This window comes from Musa acuminata, chromosome BXJ2-7, assembly GCF_036884655.1.
Source record: "Musa acuminata AAA Group cultivar baxijiao chromosome BXJ2-7, Cavendish_Baxijiao_AAA, whole genome shotgun sequence".
In the NCBI taxonomy this organism is placed as follows: Eukaryota; Viridiplantae; Streptophyta; class Magnoliopsida; order Zingiberales; family Musaceae; genus Musa; species Musa acuminata.
This window is the reverse complement of record NC_088344.1, coordinates 23,056,348-23,076,121: the sequence shown is the minus strand read 5'-3', so window position 1 is coordinate 23,076,121 and position 19,774 is coordinate 23,056,348. Positions and strand designations below refer to the sequence as shown.

The 19,774-nt window shown below is 36.1% G+C and overlaps 1 protein-coding gene across 4 annotated transcripts; it reads left to right on the top strand.

The window, feature by feature from the left end:
- The first annotated feature begins 184 nt into the window (after positions 1-184).
- Positions 185-19,750, top strand: LOC135617413 (flowering time control protein FCA-like). 4 transcript variants are annotated; one of them, XM_065117567.1, is made up of 18 exons: positions 185-647; positions 2,510-2,580; positions 4,163-4,241; positions 10,623-10,705; positions 10,842-10,893; positions 12,073-12,140; positions 12,383-12,449; positions 12,540-12,619; positions 12,695-12,759; positions 12,891-12,953; positions 13,760-13,901; positions 14,021-14,572; positions 14,783-14,986; positions 15,076-15,306; positions 15,382-15,420; positions 18,270-18,332; positions 18,420-18,465; positions 19,409-19,750. In XM_065117567.1, exons 1-18 carry the CDS (start codon positions 347-349, stop codon positions 19,414-19,416), a joined length of 2,214 nt encoding a protein of 737 aa, XP_064973639.1. In that variant the 5' UTR covers positions 185-346; the 3' UTR covers positions 19,417-19,750. The 4 variants fall into 4 exon arrangements, with proteins under 4 accessions (XP_064973639.1, XP_064973642.1, XP_064973641.1 ...); XM_065117568.1 differs by having other exon boundaries at positions 190-647; positions 18,430-18,465; XM_065117570.1 differs by lacking the exon at positions 15,382-15,420 and having other exon boundaries at positions 189-647; positions 18,430-18,465.
- The last annotated feature ends 24 nt before the right edge of the window (positions 19,751-19,774 follow it).

The following is a 19,774-nucleotide window of genomic DNA, read 5'->3' as shown; positions in this document are numbered from 1 at the left end:
ATTAGTGTGTGCGATTCTTCTCTCCTCGTTAACGAGATAATATGTATGATAGTGTGTTTCTTTGGTGCTATGGTCCCGTGCATTAGTCGGAAGCTCACGTGACAAGCATGTGCATTGATGGTAACTCGCATCTGTATAAAACCTAGAGATGAGGCGGTTCACCTCGCATGCATCGTAGCATCGGGGTTGGATGAAACCGACAAGGCGCGTGTTATGCATAAAACAGTGATATTTGTCTAAACCAAAAGGCCGCTAGTCCTCTTCGAATCTTTTCTTCCTCTCTTCTGCCCCCTTTCAGTATAGCTGACGCCTAGGGTTCGAAGAGGAGCAAACCCTAGCTATACCCATGGACAGGCACCGCAGCGACCGCTTCGACGACCGCTCCGGAGATCGGTTCGGCGATGGCGCTGGGCGGCGGATGCCCTCCCGATGGTCCTCCGACAGCCCCACGGAGCGGCATCCCCGTTATCCCAGGGGTGGCGCCGGAGGCGGAGGCGATGGCGGCCGCTACCATCCCTACCGCGGTTCTCAGGACCTTCCCGCCCCTCCGGGCGGTGGCTTCCGAGGCGGTGATCCCGGTGGCTTCAGCCCTCCGGTGTCCGTGGGCGGCCCTAGGCGCGGGTTCTCCGGTCGAAGTGGCTCTCCAGGTAAGCTCAAAGATCCTCTCTTTTCTTTTCGAAAATTGTACTTACCGTCGTTCATTCACCGTGTTAGGGTTCATGATAGTCGTTGTTTCATTCTCTTTTCTTTTTTCTTTTTTGGTCGGGCGGTTAATGGCTGGTTTCGACTTGCTAACCACGATCTTCCTTTCTTTATCGGAATCTTCCTCTCCCCTCTCCCTCACCCTCTCTTGGTGGCAATTTAATTATTTTTTCCACCCGTTATTTTGGCACTTCACGGTAGATAAATAAATCTTGAGGGTTTTTAGCTTTTCGGATCTTTTCAAGAATGAGAGCAAAACGACTACGTCGTGATTTGCTACTAAACTTAGCCTGGTCATGGTTGATCTTGTGTTCTCCCCTATAACGACTAGGCAGGGTTCTCACTCATGAAATCAGAAATTAAATCATTTGTTATGCTCAAATGTGGCCAATCCATTAACACCCACTGTTAGAGGCATGCCATTCAAAGAATCAGTTGACTTCTAGTGATGTTTCATCAATCAGATTCAACTAGTACTCGTTTCTTTGGAAGTGTTGAGGCATCTGAACTTGTTGGCTTGTAATTGTCTACCCTTCCAACAAGGTGCCTGGGTTATTTTAAAATTGTCTATTTGTGGTGCTTTGATGACATTGTACAGGATAATAAGGAGGACTTCCTTGTTTCAAGAAGTTTGATTGTATTGCAAGTCTTTTTTTTTGGGGGGGCAAAGGGTAAGTGGTGAATATGATATTTGATTTTAGGATCTTTCTGTCAACAGTCAAAGCCCTTATTAGCTACGTTAGCAGATGTCCTTAAAAAATTGTTTCAATCCTTAGCCTTTGGTAAGTTGATCTAGTATAACACCACCAGACCGAGTAAAAATTTATTATTTGAGATTTTGAACCCTTAAAATTTGTATTGCAAGTTGTTTCTTCTTATATGTTGTGAGAGATAGTTAGGTTATCTTGTCTTAGGCTAAAATCGATGAAGACATTTTGGAGCAAGCAAGTATTGTGCAAATAAGCCAGATAGGCGTCATGCAAAAATCACTCTCATGAACCATCTTGTATATTTTCATGCAAGTTATTATAAAAGTACTCAGGTTTAGGCTTTCATGGGATGCACTATAATTAGGTCATCAGAACCGGCCATTAAGAAAGAACCAAAGTTCTTATTATAATTGGGATGGTGATGCTAGGGTATGAGAATTTCGTATCGTATATATCTTATGGAAATTGTAATTGCGTGTTACTGTTATTTTTGTCAGGAATGATAAATACTTCAGGTGCTGTGGCTTTTTCTTAAGTTCCTCATGAATTCTTTTTATTTTTAGGCACGACACACTATATAATATGAACATGTGGGCGAGGAATATGTTTTATTAAATTTAATCATAATGTTGAATTTTGATGTACTGTTCAATGTGAGTGTCCTACTGACCCTCGTATCTCAAGAGCTTATAGTATTATGCTTGGTAATAAATAATTACAGTTGTATTTTTTCCAAATATATATTCATGCTAAATTGTAGCTTGCAGTTAAATAATACAATCACAAAGTATGATAAATGGATTATTGCACGTTGTTGTATGGAAATATATACCCTTCTCATAAAACTGCATTTTGAGTTCTTACTACTAACTGATTATAGTGCATGCAAGTAAAATATGTGATCTCACTTTTTTCTATTGTTATTTAATGATAATCGAAGTTGAATTGCATCTCATATATTGCTGTCATATGGCTTTACGAGTGATATGTTCCGTAAGTGTCACCATTTCAAGTGAATAATTGTTTTTTGTCTCAAAATTAATATCTGTGAACTCGCAATAACCTTTTTGTCATTTTATTTTACCAATATTATCTAGATCGTACTGGTGGGAATAAATTTGCCAAACTTTTTATTGGAGCAGTCCCAAGGACAGCAACTGAAGAAGATGTAAGTCAATGTTATTTTTCGTGATGGTTATGTGAATTTTTTGAATTTTTTACCATCTATTGTCTTCCATAACTGTCATCATTACTGTTCTCTCCTTGATTCCTATTGTAAGATACTTATTGACTCTCTCAGTATATCTACCACACTATTGCTTCGTCTTCATTTTATATCTAATGAGTATGATATAACAGCAGAAGCAGAAACAACAACAGTTTGTTTTAGCAACTCTTTATGTTCATCTTCATGAATCTCCTTTTGATATGAATTTGAGTATGATGCTACATGCTACTGAAATATGTTTCAGATGCACATTTGAAATTTAGATTATATTCAGATGCCTTATCGGTCCAAATACTGTTCTGTTATTGTGCATAAATTGCAGTTACCTATGAGAGATAATATTTTTTAGTTTTTTATTTGACTTTAGTGAGGTAATGAACGATAATAATCACAGGAATGTAAGTAATAATGGACATTGGTTGCCATTCTGTCTCATTGTTTGTAGCAAATATGGTGACAAAAACTATACTAATGGTGATTCTTTTCGCTATACAAAGTTTTTCTGTGGAAAGAAGTTGAAACCCATGAAGTTATATTATTATATGTTTTAACTTAAGAATCCGAACAAGTTTATATCAAGTACAAATAAGACCGATGAGTAATTTCTTCAGCTTGATTATGTTCCAGCTTTTGTTAGTTACTTGAAGATTTATTCTGAGATTTGTTACGCACCAATGTGCTACTTTACATTTTGGTGTGTTCTGATGAGCATCTATCATTAGGTGCAGGATGAGCTTAGTTTGTTAATCCATTAAGCAATGTGCTTTTTTTTTATAGTAATGTGATGCTGATGAAGATTAATTTGCCATTCAGAGTATTACTTGTCAATTCTTTGAAATAATTATGTAGTGGTGGATGAAGTTCATACGGTAGTTTGAATTATCAGATGGATGTAACAAAATTGTTTCCATTAGATTGTTTCATGTGATGTAGACATTACAGAAGTCTCTTCAATGAACAATTATAATGGGGCATGATGTGGATATTTCCCTTAATGATATTTACTGGCTAGAAAGTAGTATGGTGCCAATGCCACATGCTTTTGTTTTTGTTGGTATTGTAGGGATACAAGAAATGGAAGGCAGTTCTAAGATTGGATGTGACATATGAATGTGATCAGAACATTAAACATGGTTTGTCTTGTGGCCTTGGCAGTGGTTTTCTCCCTGTCAGAATCTTGTTGGGGTTGTTATTTTTATTTTGTTAAGAAAAGCTACATTATAGTTTTTTATGTGCTTCCTTTTTGATCAATATGCGATGATACCTGAACTATGAGATCCCAGTATCCACCGATGAATTTTGCACTTATGAAATATTGACTTACTGTGGTGACTTTTCTTATCCTCTGACATGGATCTGGTTTTAAAAAATATACTGCATGTATGTTTGCTGGCCAATCTTTCATTGATTTCACTTTCGTAATGTCTCCTTTGGTGTTTGGTTGTAGTTTTTTTCTTTTAAATTTTGATGTGGACCTCTGTCATTGTGAAGTTATCATCATAACCTATTACTTGTCCCTCAGATACGCCCATTGTTTGAGGTGCATGGAGATGTCATTGAAGTGGCTTTCATAAAGGATAGGAAAACTGGCGAGCAACAAGGTTTTCTCTGATCCTTTTTAACTTTTCACTGTCATCTTTTGTCTGTTTTTTTCCAGGTTCCTGAGTGGTAACCAGAGAACAATATGGTCATCTCTCCTCTCAGTTTGGTTTTGGAACGGTTGCCTCTTCTTATTGGTTTGCTTGGCATTGTTTCCATTCTGCTTTTTCTCTACATCGAGAAGAAGAATACTTGAAGACCATCAATGGTTATTGACTTTAGCTTCAAATAAAATGACTCTCTAGTATCTGTTGGTGCAGCAGTGCATTTTATAAGCCATGTTGAGCAAGTCAGTAGGTGCAATTTTACTGTTTGTCATGGTGTGTGGTTGTCTGCCATTGGTGTATTGCAGTTGACGGAGATGCAATTATGCATCTGATGCATGCTTTAGAAGTATGTCAGTTACTTAAAAACACTTAACACTTTTGAATATGATAAGGACAAACATTGACAAGAAAAATATTCTGTGCTTTGATTGGTTTTGAAGTTTTGCCCTTGCAGTTTATGTTGTTGGATGTTCCCAGATGATCTTTGAACCAAGTGATTAATATGGTCCGGTTGTGGTTATTACAATGGTTGTGTTTGAACCTGGATTCTTGGCTTGGTTGCATGTTGTTGTGCGAAAGCTTAAGCCATTCCCCTTCTTTTGGTAGCTGGACTTCTGATTTTTCATCAGTAGCATGAAGCATGGAAGCCAGTGGCTTACGTGTCATAATGTTGTCAGGCGTTGATACCACTGTGTATTATGTGAAGTCTCTTCCCTTCACCTTCCCATGGATGAATGTGAGTAATCATTGTTCTGTGGCTGTGACATTGTCAGCATCAGACAGTATGGGTGGATGATTGTATGTGCGTTTTGTGTTTTATTTTCTGCCTTGGATGTTAATGGACCTCTTATTTGAACGAGGTAGTTTTCTGAGATTGACATGCATGTCAATTCTAAATGTATTCTAGTCTCTTTGTGACACCTGGATGGACTACGGTATACCTGCATTCACATTTAGTTCAGTGCCAAAAACAATTCCTGGAGGATGGGACTTCTTTTTGGCACGTCATTACGTATCTGTTTGAGCTAATGAAGCTGAAGTTTCAAATTTGATGTGTGATTTTTGTGCAAATGTCTTGTGTAATACGGCTGAGTGATACCTTTCAATGGACCATTCACTAAGCTGAACTGTTAGATCCTCATATATGTGGCTGTGGTGGTGTACATTTTGCTTCACTGTTGCACCACCTTGCGTACTTCTGGGTTCTGGCAGTGTTCCTTTGTGTTTCCTCTGTATTAAATTTGAGAGCTTTGTTGATGTTAGAAACCTCTGGATATTAAATGCAGAGAACAACCATTTGAGAGCTTCTGAGTTTTTGTGTTCTTGCATTGTTACTCGTATGGTGCGTACTGTCATGGTAAAAGTGGGTTCATTTTTGCTATGTGCATGTGGAAATCGCCACGAGTTCTGTTTATGTGCTATAATCAGGAATTTACAACCCCCCTTTCCTTCCTGGATATTGGTAATTTTTCTTTAATTGGTTGACAGCTGATTTGATTTATGCGTTAGCTGTTGAGACATAAAAAAACTCAAAATCCATTATCATGGGATAAAATCAGCTTTCAATTTGTTCATAATGATTCTGAGACAATTCTGCACTTGTCAAGAGCAATTGTTGCTCTTTTGAACTCTAATTTTCTTGATTCCAGCTCCTGCAAGTCTGTGACATTCGTTAATGTGTCAATTTAGGTGGTACATTGTTACTTGGATTTTGTTGGTCATATTTTGACAATTGAGGCTGTTTGTCCAGTTCTGTGAATGGTATTTCTCTGGTTGTTTATTCTTGTGCTTTTTTGGTTTCCTTAGCCATGCCTATGGCCATATTGATTTGCTTGATGCATATCTTGACATTCTAATATCCCATGCAATGAAAAATATGGCTGCTTCACACAGTTTCAGAAACTGGATCCATCTATATTTACTGTTTAATCAGCTTATTAGCTGTACACAAAAAATGAAAAATATTAATTTGATTGAATATTTTTTTCTCATCTTGGCTTTGCATCTTTTTTTTTTATGGCAGCACATGATGTTTGATGTTTCACATCTTATGCTTCAATTGAACAGTGTACTAAGATTAATATCTGATAATCAAGATGCTGTCTTTTGTCATCAGTGGGAAATAAACCAGCTTATTTCTTTATGCTCCTTCCTCTTATTATTCTCTTTTTAGTTTGCATGGATCTGCAGTATACTCATAATTCTTATTGACTTATTCCATCTTTATTCTCTGATTCCTCCTATCGAGATATGAGAACAACACTCTTTTGTTTGTTTAATCTATTGGTCGATGTGCATTGTTGCTACATCACGCCAAGGTATATTCTTGTGGAGTAATAGATCCCTAGACACATGCTTTTGGTTTGCTTTGTTGTCACTAGTGAAACCTGCTCCTTGTCTAGATTGGTACAGCTTACATTCAGATATTGATTGGTATATTGCACAACATAGTTTGGCAGCAAGTTTGTCTATAAGGTTTCATTAACTTGAAAGAACTTTCTGTTGTTGTTAATGTTGTGTGGATCTGGAAACCCTTCTTTCAGTTTGGAACAAGTTATTATCGTCTCTCCAAGTGTTAGTTCTGCGGGAATTAGAATGATGCCTTGGTTCTAATGGTTCCTTTGTTCTTTGCGTAAATATCATTAAATTTGGTAGTTGTGCTTGAATGTAAAAAGAAGATCTGCAGGCAAATTTTTGCAGTTTTGGATTTTGAAACCTAGGAGTCACACAGTGACAATGTTTTCCTTTATATTTAGCAAGCATACTTCATTTATTTGATCTCATTCTTTCCAGCAGCAGAAAACTACAATTGTATGTAAAGGTGGTGGACTCGCATTTTAATTTATTACTTCCCTATGAGCATTACTTTGATCTCTGATGCTTTTTCCCTTTGCTTCACTGCACCTGAGCTTTGTGACTTCGGTTTGTAGGAAACAACTTCCTTCAGTGGTAGGGAGTATATTTGAACTTCAAATCCTGAGATGGCTTGAGTATTGGATACTTGGTTACTTATTTATTATTATTAATATGTACAATTTCCTCAGGATCAGTTAGAGAAATTTATGACTTCTCTCGCTGATATTAATTGATCAGTTAACAAGAAGTCATATACTTGCACATTGCCATCAGAAATTGTTTCTTTTCGATGTATCTTCCGCTGGTACCCCTTTTTGGGCTATCAAATTTTTTCTACTGCAAAAATTTGAGTGGTTTTCTTTGCTAAGAGAATTGCCAGTTGTTGACTGAATTTTGTTTACTGTTAATCCAAGATGCTTTTAATATTTTTGGTGGCATAGTGCTGTCTGTTTCACTGTGGCTGTAATGATTTTCTTGATTTTAATCAAGTTGTCCATGCATGCCTTTTCCATGTTCAGAATTGAGTTTATAATGCTATTCGAGAGTTACATTATTTAGATTTGGTTCACTGGAGAACCATAAGTTACTAGTTGCTGAATGATATCAGACCTGTGCTGTTGATATTGATAATTATCTGTGTAATGTATCTTAGTTGTCAACATGTTTCATGGAATGTTGAACATCTACATGGAACTGAAACATTGTTTTTTGAGCTCAGATTTCAAAAAATTCTTTACTCTTTTATCAGCTGCTTTTGCAAAAGAGTGCAATAAAAGAGGTTTTGATAATTCAGATTATCCAATTACTGTTTTATCAGACAGCAGTTTTACATTGTGTGTCCTTGTCTTATGTGTATAATGCTGGGGCCTGAGCTTGTTGCAGAAGCTCGTTATTTGATTTGGTTAGTTTTATTTATATCATGTAGATATGATGATCTCTACGTTCAGCATCAATCTTTTCCTAATGGATGTTGGCACATCAAGTCATAGCTTTGTGAAGCTTGGTTAAAAAATCAGATGTGGTGTTCAAAATCTAATTTTACTGAGGATATTCCGTAGTGCTTGTGCAATTTGTTTGAGACATGGAATCTATATTAATTGCATTGCTGGGATTGCTGATCTTCCTATTATCTTTTTGTTCTGGTGCTTGGGAACTGTACAGATTGTATTCTCAAGACAAATTTGTGCATATTGTTTGAAATATGGACTTTACACTAATTTCATTACTGAACTTGCTGATGTTCTTATTCTTCTGGTGCTGGGCGTTGCTTGGTGAATATATGTATGCATAATGTCATATTGTTTGTAAAGCAATTTGACAATAAGTGTAAGTTCATTGAAATTATTCTCGGAAGTGGGGAGAACAAAGATTGTATTATTGTTCCTTGACAAAAAAAGGCTGAATGCATGCATGCATTTGGTGAAGTTGATATATATATATATATATATATACACACACACACACACACATACTGTTTCTTCCAGAATGATCTTAATTCTTGAACCCATTCTTTGATTTGTTTGGTAGTCATCAAGTGCCCAAGGTTTCAAGGGGTTCCAGCATTTTGTGTGGTTGGACTTATATTTTCATATGTGAAATTGTATTTTTGCATATAGTTTCAATACATGTGAGAGTTTTAGACATCACGGCAATATTAGAAAATTTTTTCAACGCTCAAGTGTCTTGAAATGTTTGGGTGTCTAATTATCTGATATCGCAAAAGAATATCTGAAATTGGAGCTCGGGATAACTTTGCTTTAATATATTTTGACTGTTCATCTCGTTCCTCATCAAGCATTACTGTAGCTTTTGTTCCTTCAAGTCAAGATGCAGTGTCTGCTTTACTTACTAAGCTCTTCTGCCTCTTTGACATGTTTGTTCGCCTGTGTCCATATGTTGTCAAAGAAGAACACCATAAGGACTTTTCTATTTTCATTAGAACAAGTGTATACTCATCTAAAATTTGACATTTTTAATGTTAGAGCATGATAATAAGATGATAGAATGTCCTCTGGAAACTGTCCTTTGTCAGTCATGCTTTTTTATTAGGATACTTTGACATTTGAATTTTACTTTAAAACACAATCATACATGTTTATAAGCATAACATGTCAGCCTTCCACAATTTTTTGAATGTTTCAGTGTCAAAATCCTGGAAGTGATATTGGTTGTGTTTTTTGTTTCTTGATAATATTTCTGCAAGAGTCTCCTTGGGCAGGACATCTTGTGTGAGACTTATGTTGGTGCACTTTGGTTTGCATTGTGTCTTGATAGTTGAGACTCATGACCAGCTTTTAAACTTGGATCGTGTGTGTGTGTCCCATGAAGAGGCAAAATAAAGTGTTTGCCTGGATATGATTTATAATTATAGACCATGACTAAAGCAATTTGTTTGCATTCACAATATTGTTCGTATCATGTTTGTAAATTATAATGTATTATTATTTTTCATTATAAGTTATTTGCAGAGGCATGCCATTTGTCTAGAATATTTTCTTGTTATAAAGGGTTTCATCTTGTCAAATCAGAAATTGGCTCACTTCAAAATAGTAGATGCATTAGAACTTTTGGCATACCTGTACCAAATACATCTGGATAATCATAGTAATTGGGTAACTTACGAAAAGTGTTCTAAGTGCCTTTTCATCAAACAATTATTTCAAAGTGCTTTATATTCAAACAATTTTGTAAAATTATATATCTTTGGGTCTTCCTGCCTCCTGGACACCCTTGTAGATTACTTTGGTTTCTTCATTCTCATGTTAATCTTTTGATGATGGATAGTTAGGGATTTGTTATTTGGAATTTTCTTGGTCTTGATTATTGGATTTGTTTTAAATGTTGACATTTACTTCTTTTTTTTTATAAATTCTGGTCATTTTTAATACATCCTTGCTTTTTCTATTGCAACTTTCATATTCTCTGTTAGTTCAAGTGCTATGAAGATTTGTGGCATAAATGGGTTATGCATTTGGCATGTATATTATCTTATTTTTATTGAATATCTATGCCATTTTATCTTTTTGTTTTGGTGATTTGCTATGTCATATTATCTGTATGCACCATTATGTCATACTATATTGCTATCTATGCTCCAGAGCTTTTAGATTTTGTTGATTTCCACATTATTCTTTTGTTAGTAAATTACACTATGAAAAAATCCGTGCTTAACACCTTTTGTCTTGTTTGTCCCTGCTGATAGTCTGAACTCCTTGCATGTTCTAGTTGCATCCCTGCAATTGCATCATCCTTTTAAAGGTTTCTTTTATTTTTCTAACGATGTCTAGAATATGTGTTAACATTTTCTAACATATGAAAGAAGGGACTTTCTGGTCCTTTGACCATTTGTTTTGGGCTAATTAATGTATAGTGATAAACTTTCAGTTTTTTTTGGCCATGTCATGCATGTATCATTTACATTATTTACATTAATAATTATTGTTATCTAGCTGGGTCAAGAAACATAACCTTTCCTTACAGGTTGTTGTTTCGTCAAGTATGCAACTTCTGACGAGGCTGACAGAGCCATCAGGGCTTTGCACAATCAGTATACGTTGCCTGGGGTGGGTACTATTCCAATTTGTTGTGTGCCTTTGATGATGTGTTTTTCTTGGCTACAAAGCCGATGCACTTTTGAAGCAATTTTGTTGTTTATACTTTATAGTATAACTTGATTGATTACATCTATGGTTTTCTCAGGGCTCGGGACCTATTCAAGTAAGATATGCTGATGGAGATCGGAATCACCATGGTACCATCTAATGATGATCATATCACATATAAGAATTCTCAAAACATTTAAAATGATGTGTTTTTCTTCTCTCTCCAGAAAAGACATCTTTCTTAGCTCATAACAACATTATATTCTGTGTTCAGTATCTTAATATACATATCATTTGTGTTCAGTATCTTAATATAAATCTTAAGTTCATTTGTTAACCTGAGTATCTTTCTGTAACTTATTTGATATTCTCTTAGGTGTACCCCATGGTCAAAGCCATTTTATAAAATAATCTGTAGCAATCTTAGTATGAGTATTTGTTTCATTTTTTTTAAATAGTTTTTTTGGATATTTTTTTATTGTTGTTACTTGTACTCTAGTTTACAATTTTTGCAGTTTTATCATCTTTATTTTTGACCTGTTTCTTTATAGTGCTCTCTTATATCTTTCTCATCTATATTTGGCTGTTATTTTATTTATTAAATTTTTTAGTTATGATAGGTGTTGTATATTGATCTAACCTATGTGTTACTTCAACTTGTGGTTTATAGCTTTATGTGCATCATATATCTTTTTCAATTTTTGATCTGTATTATCTCAGTTTAATGATTTTTGCATCATATACTTCTATGTTTAAATTTTAATTTGACAGCTGTCTTAAACTCCAAGCATTTATGTTTTTTTCAGTCTATTTAAGCATCTTTTTGGGGAAAGTACCGTATTGTGTTATTCTAAGAATTCCGTTTCAATTCAAATCTCACAAACTTTGTGCCCCTTCTGGGTATGATTTTTTGATTCTGCATCTGTCTTACCCTCTTCTCTGATAGAGAAGGCTGAAAAGAGCTGTTGAGTGATTGAAGTTTTCACAACTTAGACTTTACCAAGTCTGTTTGAGATGAAAGTTGTGTCAACTAAACAGAAAAATACATTAGTAAGTGCTTCTGTGCATGTATAAGCTTAGGTCCAAGAGACCAATACAAGACAGTTTTGAGGTGCTTCAGAATTATTGTCTACAATTTTGACATTTTCCTACATATACGTATGGGATTCAATGTTTGGATTTTGCTTTACTTTTGTCATAAAAATGTATTCTGTGAATGACATCTGGCAAGGAACTATTTAAAAGTTGGAACTAAGGCCATACATGAGTGTGTACCAAGTTTGGAAGTGTTTGTTTTGCCTTTTCTGATTCTACAAAATTTGTCTTAGGTGCTGCTGAAGACAAACTGTTTGTCGCATCACTTAACAAGCTAGCCAATGCAAAGGAGATTGAGGAAGTAAGTTTCTATAATATCTTTTCGTCAAGGAAGTAACTTCTATGCTTCCACTAGTTCTAATGAAACTAAATGCTTTACTAATATCAGTATTTGATAACCAGATGACCTCTGAAAGAATATACCAAAATTGAATACAAATGTTAAAACATTTTCTGATTGGAAGCAACTTTACTGGTTCTTCCTAATTAGTGAGATCTCTTAGTTTTCGTGTTATTTGTAAAAGTCTGGTATTTGTGTGGCAGATATTTTCTCCATATGGGCGAGTGGAAGATGTCTACTTAATGAGAGATTCATCAGGGCAAAGTCGTGGTAGGTTGATGCACATAATGTGGAAGTTTCATTTAATGCCTGTTTCCTTTTGTGTTTACTTCTAACATATTTTCAATATGAGTTGTGAAGGATGTGGCTTTGTAAAATTCTCAACTAGAGAGATGGCATCAGCAGCTTTGAATGCTCTTAATGGAATTTATGTGATGAGTGTAAGTTGTTTAGTTAGATAACATTTTCATATGTTCAACTTACTGATCAAGTTCCTTTCTTCCATCTGCTATTAGGGATGTGATCAACCGTTAGTTGTTCGATTTGCTGATCCTAAGCGGCCAAGGCCAGGAGACCAGAGGTTTTTGATGAAAACTATACCCTTCTTGTCAAGAGCTTAGAGGAGCAGTTTCAGTCATCAAGCATTCTTTTTTTTTCTTTTTTTATATTATGCTTATTGTAATACTTTGTCGTGTAACTTTCCTGTTACAGGAGTGGACCAGCATTTGGTGGTCCTGGTTTCAGTCCTCGATCTGAAGCAGCATTAGTCATCAGGTTTGGTTATCTACTGGAGGAAATGCTATGTTAGAGATTTTGAGAAAATTAAATGGTTGACATATTACGATATTAGTGTCTTGTAATCTTTGGGACATTTGGATGCACGTCCTTTTACTGCATATACCAATGTACCAAATCTGCTCTCTGGCATGTGCTGCCCAGGGTGTTATGTGCATGGTGCATGTTGCCGTGCCTGACGTGCTTGCATTGACATGCTCTTGCATAGCTCTAAGCCAGTGGTTGGTTTACACGGACGGTGATGAAATTAAAAATGTTGATAATAAAAACAAATGCGGTACAAATATTTTAAACGGAGCCTTTTTCAATTGTGGTTCATTGCACACATATTGATAGGCAGTCCTTCACTTGATGGCTTTAAGATGTGCAGGAGCTAAAGGCCTAGAATTGTATGAGTGGTCCACATCTTGTGAGTGGCTATTTTAATTATTTATTCATAAATTTTAGTTTTTATAAAAGGAAAAATTTATAAGATAATTGTTTGACCAGTAATGTTCTATGGATTTGGTTAAGAAAATATACAAAAAGTGTCTTGCTAAGATGAGAATGTCGAGGTGAATGCGTGGAGTTACTAGGAAAGATAGGAAAAGAAATATTTTTATTTATGAACAAGTAGGTATCGTTTTGCTAGAGGATAAAATGAGAGAGAATCATTTAGAATGGTATGATAGTATGGATATGTGCTCAAGGGATTTATAAATGTGGTAGTAAGAATCATTTTGATTGAAAAATATATTCTTTTCTTGACATTTTCTTTTTCTAATGCCAAATGCTTTTGGTTACAGGCCAACAGCTAACCTGGATGAGCCAAGGAATGGGCGTAAATCATCTGATGCTTGGCATCCAATGAATCCCGAGTCATTCGGATCGTCTTCCCACTCTAATGGAACAACCTCAACGCTTCCAGTGCCACCTTCATCGCAACAGGTGCTGATTCATCTTTCTGTTTTTTGTCTGATTGTCTGAGCTTGATTAGTCCAATTTTAATACAACAAACTACACAATAATATTAATACTTTTAGCTTACTAGTTGTTTCATTATGTAGGGATTCAATCCTTCGATGGCATCACTCTCTTCCTTTGTTGGTCAGCAAGTATCACAGTTGGAGAAGCCACTGATGCCCCCTCAAAACTTCCCTCCACATTTAAAACTGAATACCCAACAGCCTCCAGTTTCCCACCCCCATGCTCTAAATTTGCAATCACCTCTGCAACATTTTGGCCAGCTTCAACTTCCTCAATCTGGAGGTCAAAACATACCATCCCAACAGTTACCTGGACTGGGTGGACAAGCATCCTTGCAGCCTTTAGCCCAGCAAAGTGCCTCTTCCATGGCATTGCAGGCTCCTTTAAGCCTGCAACAACAAGCTATGCCTGCCGCCAATCTTCCACAGTTTGCCACATCTAATGTCACACAGCAGCTTCTTCAGCAGCCTATCCAACAGTTTCCAGCACAACTACCCCAGATGCTGCTTCAGCAGCAAGCCCAAGCTTTACAATCTAGCTTTCAATCATCCCAACAGGCAATTCTCCAACTGCAACAGCAGCTGCAACAAATGCAACAACAGCAGCATGTTTCTGAGTCTACTAAACTGCAGGTTAAGCCAATTGAAAATATTCATAAAGTGTCTGCCATTTTTTAGTCATTGGGAACTGAATTTCCACCTTAAATTTTTGGTAGGTTCTTTCATGAACCATAATGTCATGTAGCTGCTTCAAAGCTTCTCTTGCTGTCAAATCCTTCTTTCTGCATCAATGTTGTTGACTTGTTCATTTAAAAGTTTTATTGCATAAAATGTGTTCTGCAGTCTGCATGGACTGGACCACAGTCGTCATCCATTCCTCCTACAACATCTTCCAGCACACCTGCTTCAGTTGTGCCGACAACCACTGCAACTCTTCCAAATTCAGTAAATACGTCTCCTGCAGTTCCGATGACCTGCAACTGGACAGAGCATACCTCTCCTGATGGATTTAAGTACTACTATAACAGTGCTACTCAAGAGAGTAAGGTGGGAATTGCTGAATGATATTGCTGTTAACTCAATATCCTGGTTTTTGGTTCCTTAATCTTCAAATGACCAAATTGTTACTGTTCCAGTGGGAGAAGCCTGAAGAATTTACACTATTTGAGCAGCAGCAACAACATCAGAAATTGCTCTTATTGCAGCAGCAACAACAAAAACTTTCTTTCCAACAGCTTCCATCACCATCTGATACTCAATCACACACACAGATTCAACCAACCCAGCAAGTTCTGTCGACACAGCAAATGCAACCTCAACTGATGAGGCAACAATCACAAATGCAACCTCTTCAACCTTTACAACTGGTAGTGATTTTTTATTTTCTTTACATCTAGATCTTTTTTCTTCCAAAGATTTACACCTTTCCGTTGCTATTTTAGTATCAAGCTTCTGGTGGAACCCTACAACAAAATGTGCAAGTAAGTTCTGCTTCATAAGTGATTTGGATGTTAATATAATATGGTTACTCTTTGAGACTATTGTAGTGGCACGATTGCCAAGTACACCTTGAAAAGTATGAATGAAAAATATAATAATATTATTTCAGAAAAGTGTCTAGTCTTCATACTAGAGGTAACTTGAGCATCATGTACTGTTTCACAGGAAAAAAAGAATTTCATGCAACTGTCCTATCTTCACCATCTCCTGTTGGATCTTATATAGATAGATGTTTTCTGGTGGGTCTACGGGCTACTTAGTATATATGTGCAAAGGGTAACATGAAAAATAAAGCGTCACGGGAGAAGAATTGTGGTTGAGTTTTGAGAAAAAATATGTCCTCAAAAGCATTCTATTCTGACAAAGGATAAGATGTGGAATCAGCAAGCAGATACATGTGTGATATGTTGAATGTTTCTTTTTTTCGAAAGCAATATGTTCAATGTTGAACCTGCTAAAAAAAGAGAACAAGACCACTTGAACTGTACGAAATTGGTTTTGTTCACTTACACATAGGTGTAAATCTATTAGGGCTTAGGGTTTCTTAACTGAATTATCAAAGGGCTTCCATGGAGGAAATTGGTACAGCTGTGATGCTTCATCTCCTCCAGATAATAGTTTGGGTAGGAAGTCACTCGAGGTGAGGAATGGAAAGCTGGAACACATGTTTGCATGTTTTTCTTTCTTCCTTCTGGCTGCATACAACACAGCATGAACTGTATTGGCTGTTGCTTAGTGTACCTTTGTCGTTGGTGCCTAAATCCAGCACACTGTGGACAACCGTCAAATTCACTTAAAATATGTGGAGCACATTATCTGGTCAAACTCTTTGTGAGGATGCTTATTATATCTCTTGAGAGGACTGCTAACTATGCAACATGTTGTTACATTCTTAGCTAGAATTGCTTAAGTCATGAGGTACCTGAGCGACTAAAGGGTAAGCTTGCTGTCAATTTAGTATCCACAAAGAAAGAAAATAGTTAGTTGAAGAAGTAAGCGATGGGCAAGGTGTGTTGTCGCCCTGCAATATACCTATAGAGCTTTGTATTTGGCTATATATTCCTTGAGATGTTTAATTATTGCATTTTTTTCCTTGGTTATGAAGCAAGAAAATTTTAAAGGTAGGATTGTTCATATGTTTATCATTAGAAGGGCTTTTATTTAGTTTCAGCACATATATGTACATAAAGATGTAAACATATGCATGCATGTACATATACATGCATGAGTGTGTGATTGCCTGCTTGCTTGCATGGAATTTTCTAGATATGGATATATGCAATTATGGAGCTTCCGTATGGCATATAGGTTGCAGTTAAATGACCAGAATCATAGTTATAACCTGAGAAAATGAGCGATTATGTATGTCTCCCTCCAGAGCTCATTATTTTGTGTCATCTGCCTGTGGTATTTTCTTGTGTGATTAGATAGATGCTAGTTTGTGTTACTACAGGAAGATTTTGATCATAGGAAGCAAACAATTTTTGTGAAGGAAAATAGTGTGTAACTGTGTATTCAGTATAACTATTTAGTTGACCAATGCCACAGTAAAAAGACCAAAGGCATACCTGCTGCATCAAGCTCCCTCCGGCGGGGTCTGAGGAGGTCAATATATGCAGTCTTACCTCTATATATAGAGAGGCTGGTACACATGAAACTTGACAGGAACAAGAAAGTTAACATTGACATGATCTTTTTAAGTGGAACAAGTTACATGTTTAGGTTTTCTACCAATCATTACAATGTGTGAGAACCTTGTTAGACTGTTTGAGAATTTGTGATGTCTGGGTCTATGTTGAACAACCGTGAAAATGAATCAGAAGATTAGAAATAATAAATGAAGATGTTCCAAAAAACACTAATGAAAAAACGTATAACTTCAAAAGCATCTTCGAGAAGTAAGGATTGAAGCTAACAAAAGCAAACTTCTATATCTTAGACAATACAACAACAAGCTGTAGTTCCCAACTATGTGGATTTAGCTACATGGATACATTTTGGCATTTGAGCTCTATTCAATGCATTATCACTAGCCAAACTATTTGTTGAACTCATCAGAACCTTTGAGTTCTCAGTAAAATCTCGTTAGGACTTCCTCTATCTTTCCAATCACTTCTAGTATGAATTATTTCACCCATCTTGACCATGGCGGTCATCGGTATTCTTTCAACATATTCAACCATTTAAAGAGTCATTTCTTAATTGTCTATCTCTTGCTATCCCCTTGAATTGATCATGAACACAAAATATTTCCTATTTTATCTTTTAATAACAATACTTTTTGACATCATCATAACAGTAATATTAACTTTTAAATATGTTGTTTCCTAACTACTTAACATTCTATCCTTGTGACAGTCTTATAAAATGTTGCTTTTTAGCTATGGTTACATGATGAGATAATATTTTACAAGCTGTAGAACTTCAACTATCCTCTTCCTTGTATTGTTGGATTTTTTTATCTTGAATTTTATGTAATATGTATATTACATTATAACTGGACAACTTGTTTGAAGGGAATGAATTGAGTTCTTTTTGTCTAGGAGAAGCTCAGGGAGCTTGTTACTAATGTTGCCTTGATTTCTGTTGTTCACTGTGTGTCCATTGAGACATTGCATGAAGAGGACAAGATTTAGAGTTTATATAAGATTCATAAATGTAGAGATGACTTTTATTAGGAGAGAATTTGCTAGATCATGATATCAACAATAGTCCTGTTGGCTTTAATTTTTAGCTACTTGCATGGCTATTCTGCCGTCAATGAAGCAAGAGGCGTCTAACTTGGAGATGATAGTTTGGCTTACCTTTGTAAGTATTCTCTTTTTAATAGGATCTGAGTTATGCACAACTAAAGGCTGCTGGTTCTGTTATTGATCCTGCTAAAGTGCAACAGGTATTGACTTTTTTCATCCATGCTTGCAGTCCCAGCTTTTTGGTTCTAAATTTCATTTTATTGTTGTGCTTATACATTTTCATTTAGGGGATTTCAGCAGCACAAGAGTGGGCTCTGAAGAACAAACCTGCAGGTTCTCTGGAGATACTCACCCTTCTTATACATTATATTGCTCCCTTAAGTTTTATCTCTGTAGTTTTTTAAATATGAGATTTTGTTTGTTCTATATCTTGGTGTTTGATACTATGTTAAATGAATGATCCTGTCCCATTTTCTAAGCTTGCACTTTGACATGCTTCAGTGCTTTCTTTGTCTTCTCATGAGGCGGTCATTTACAATATCACCATTTTTTAACCTAGGAATACATTATTAGTAAATCCCTCTCTCTCTATCTTTCCCTTTTTCTGTCTCAAATATGATTAAATGGTTTATTCTTAAATGTTTTGAGTACTTTTGTCCTTGTACCCTGAAGCTTTTGCCTCAACTTCCACATTTGAGCTGAGATGAGCTGCATGTGGTTGTGTTTTTCATATCCTGAATATATATTGATTATCCATTTTTCTATTTTTGTAAATCATTGTGCTCACGGAGCCTTAAATTGATGTCAGTATCATATGCACAATGCAGTTTCTTTGTATCTCCTGTACTAAAGACAGACATACACACATATATGTATATACTCTTATATATATATGTAACATACTCATCCTCGGGCCAAATGCTCTCTGTTGGTTAATCTGTTTTAGTTTGTTAAGTTCATGTTTTTTAGCAACCTTGACATCTTGTCATCAGTATATTATGCTTTTGTCATAACGATGTTAAGAGGTGAAAGGTGAATCATCTTATCACGGTAGACTTCACTAAAATTGGTAAGAAGAAATCTTATAGCGTTTGAATTTTGGAATGGCACTTCTATAGAATTAAATAACCAGAACACCCTTAGCTGATCTTAAATAGTTTGGAATTTTGGGGTTGAGAGATTATCGGTTGCTCCTTTCTGTTTGTTCAAGTCGATACCTTTCTGTTTGTTCATTGCAGTTGTTTTCTGTCTCGTCTGATCGATGTTTTGTCTTCAGGTTCTTGATGCAGTGCTCATCAGGTGACGCAGCAGTGTGACATTACCCCCAAGTGAAGTGTTTCAGAGCAAGTATTGGGATGAAGCCAGCGATGGCTCCCCGAGCTGTTTGATGTTTATTTCTACTTTCCAAAACCGGTACTTAGCATTATCATTCAGCAGAAAAAGATAAATGTTTCAGTGTACATCCAATTTTTCTGGCTACGGTGTGGGTTAATTGACGTAGTGTAACATATCGCCCAAGATCTTCTTGTTCATGATTTAGTTGCTTGTCATTCAAGTTTATGGAGAGACATGAACACACATCTCTTTATAGTTTGGTTATGACTGTTGTTGGCTTTGAGATGCATTGGTGTAGGATTTTTTT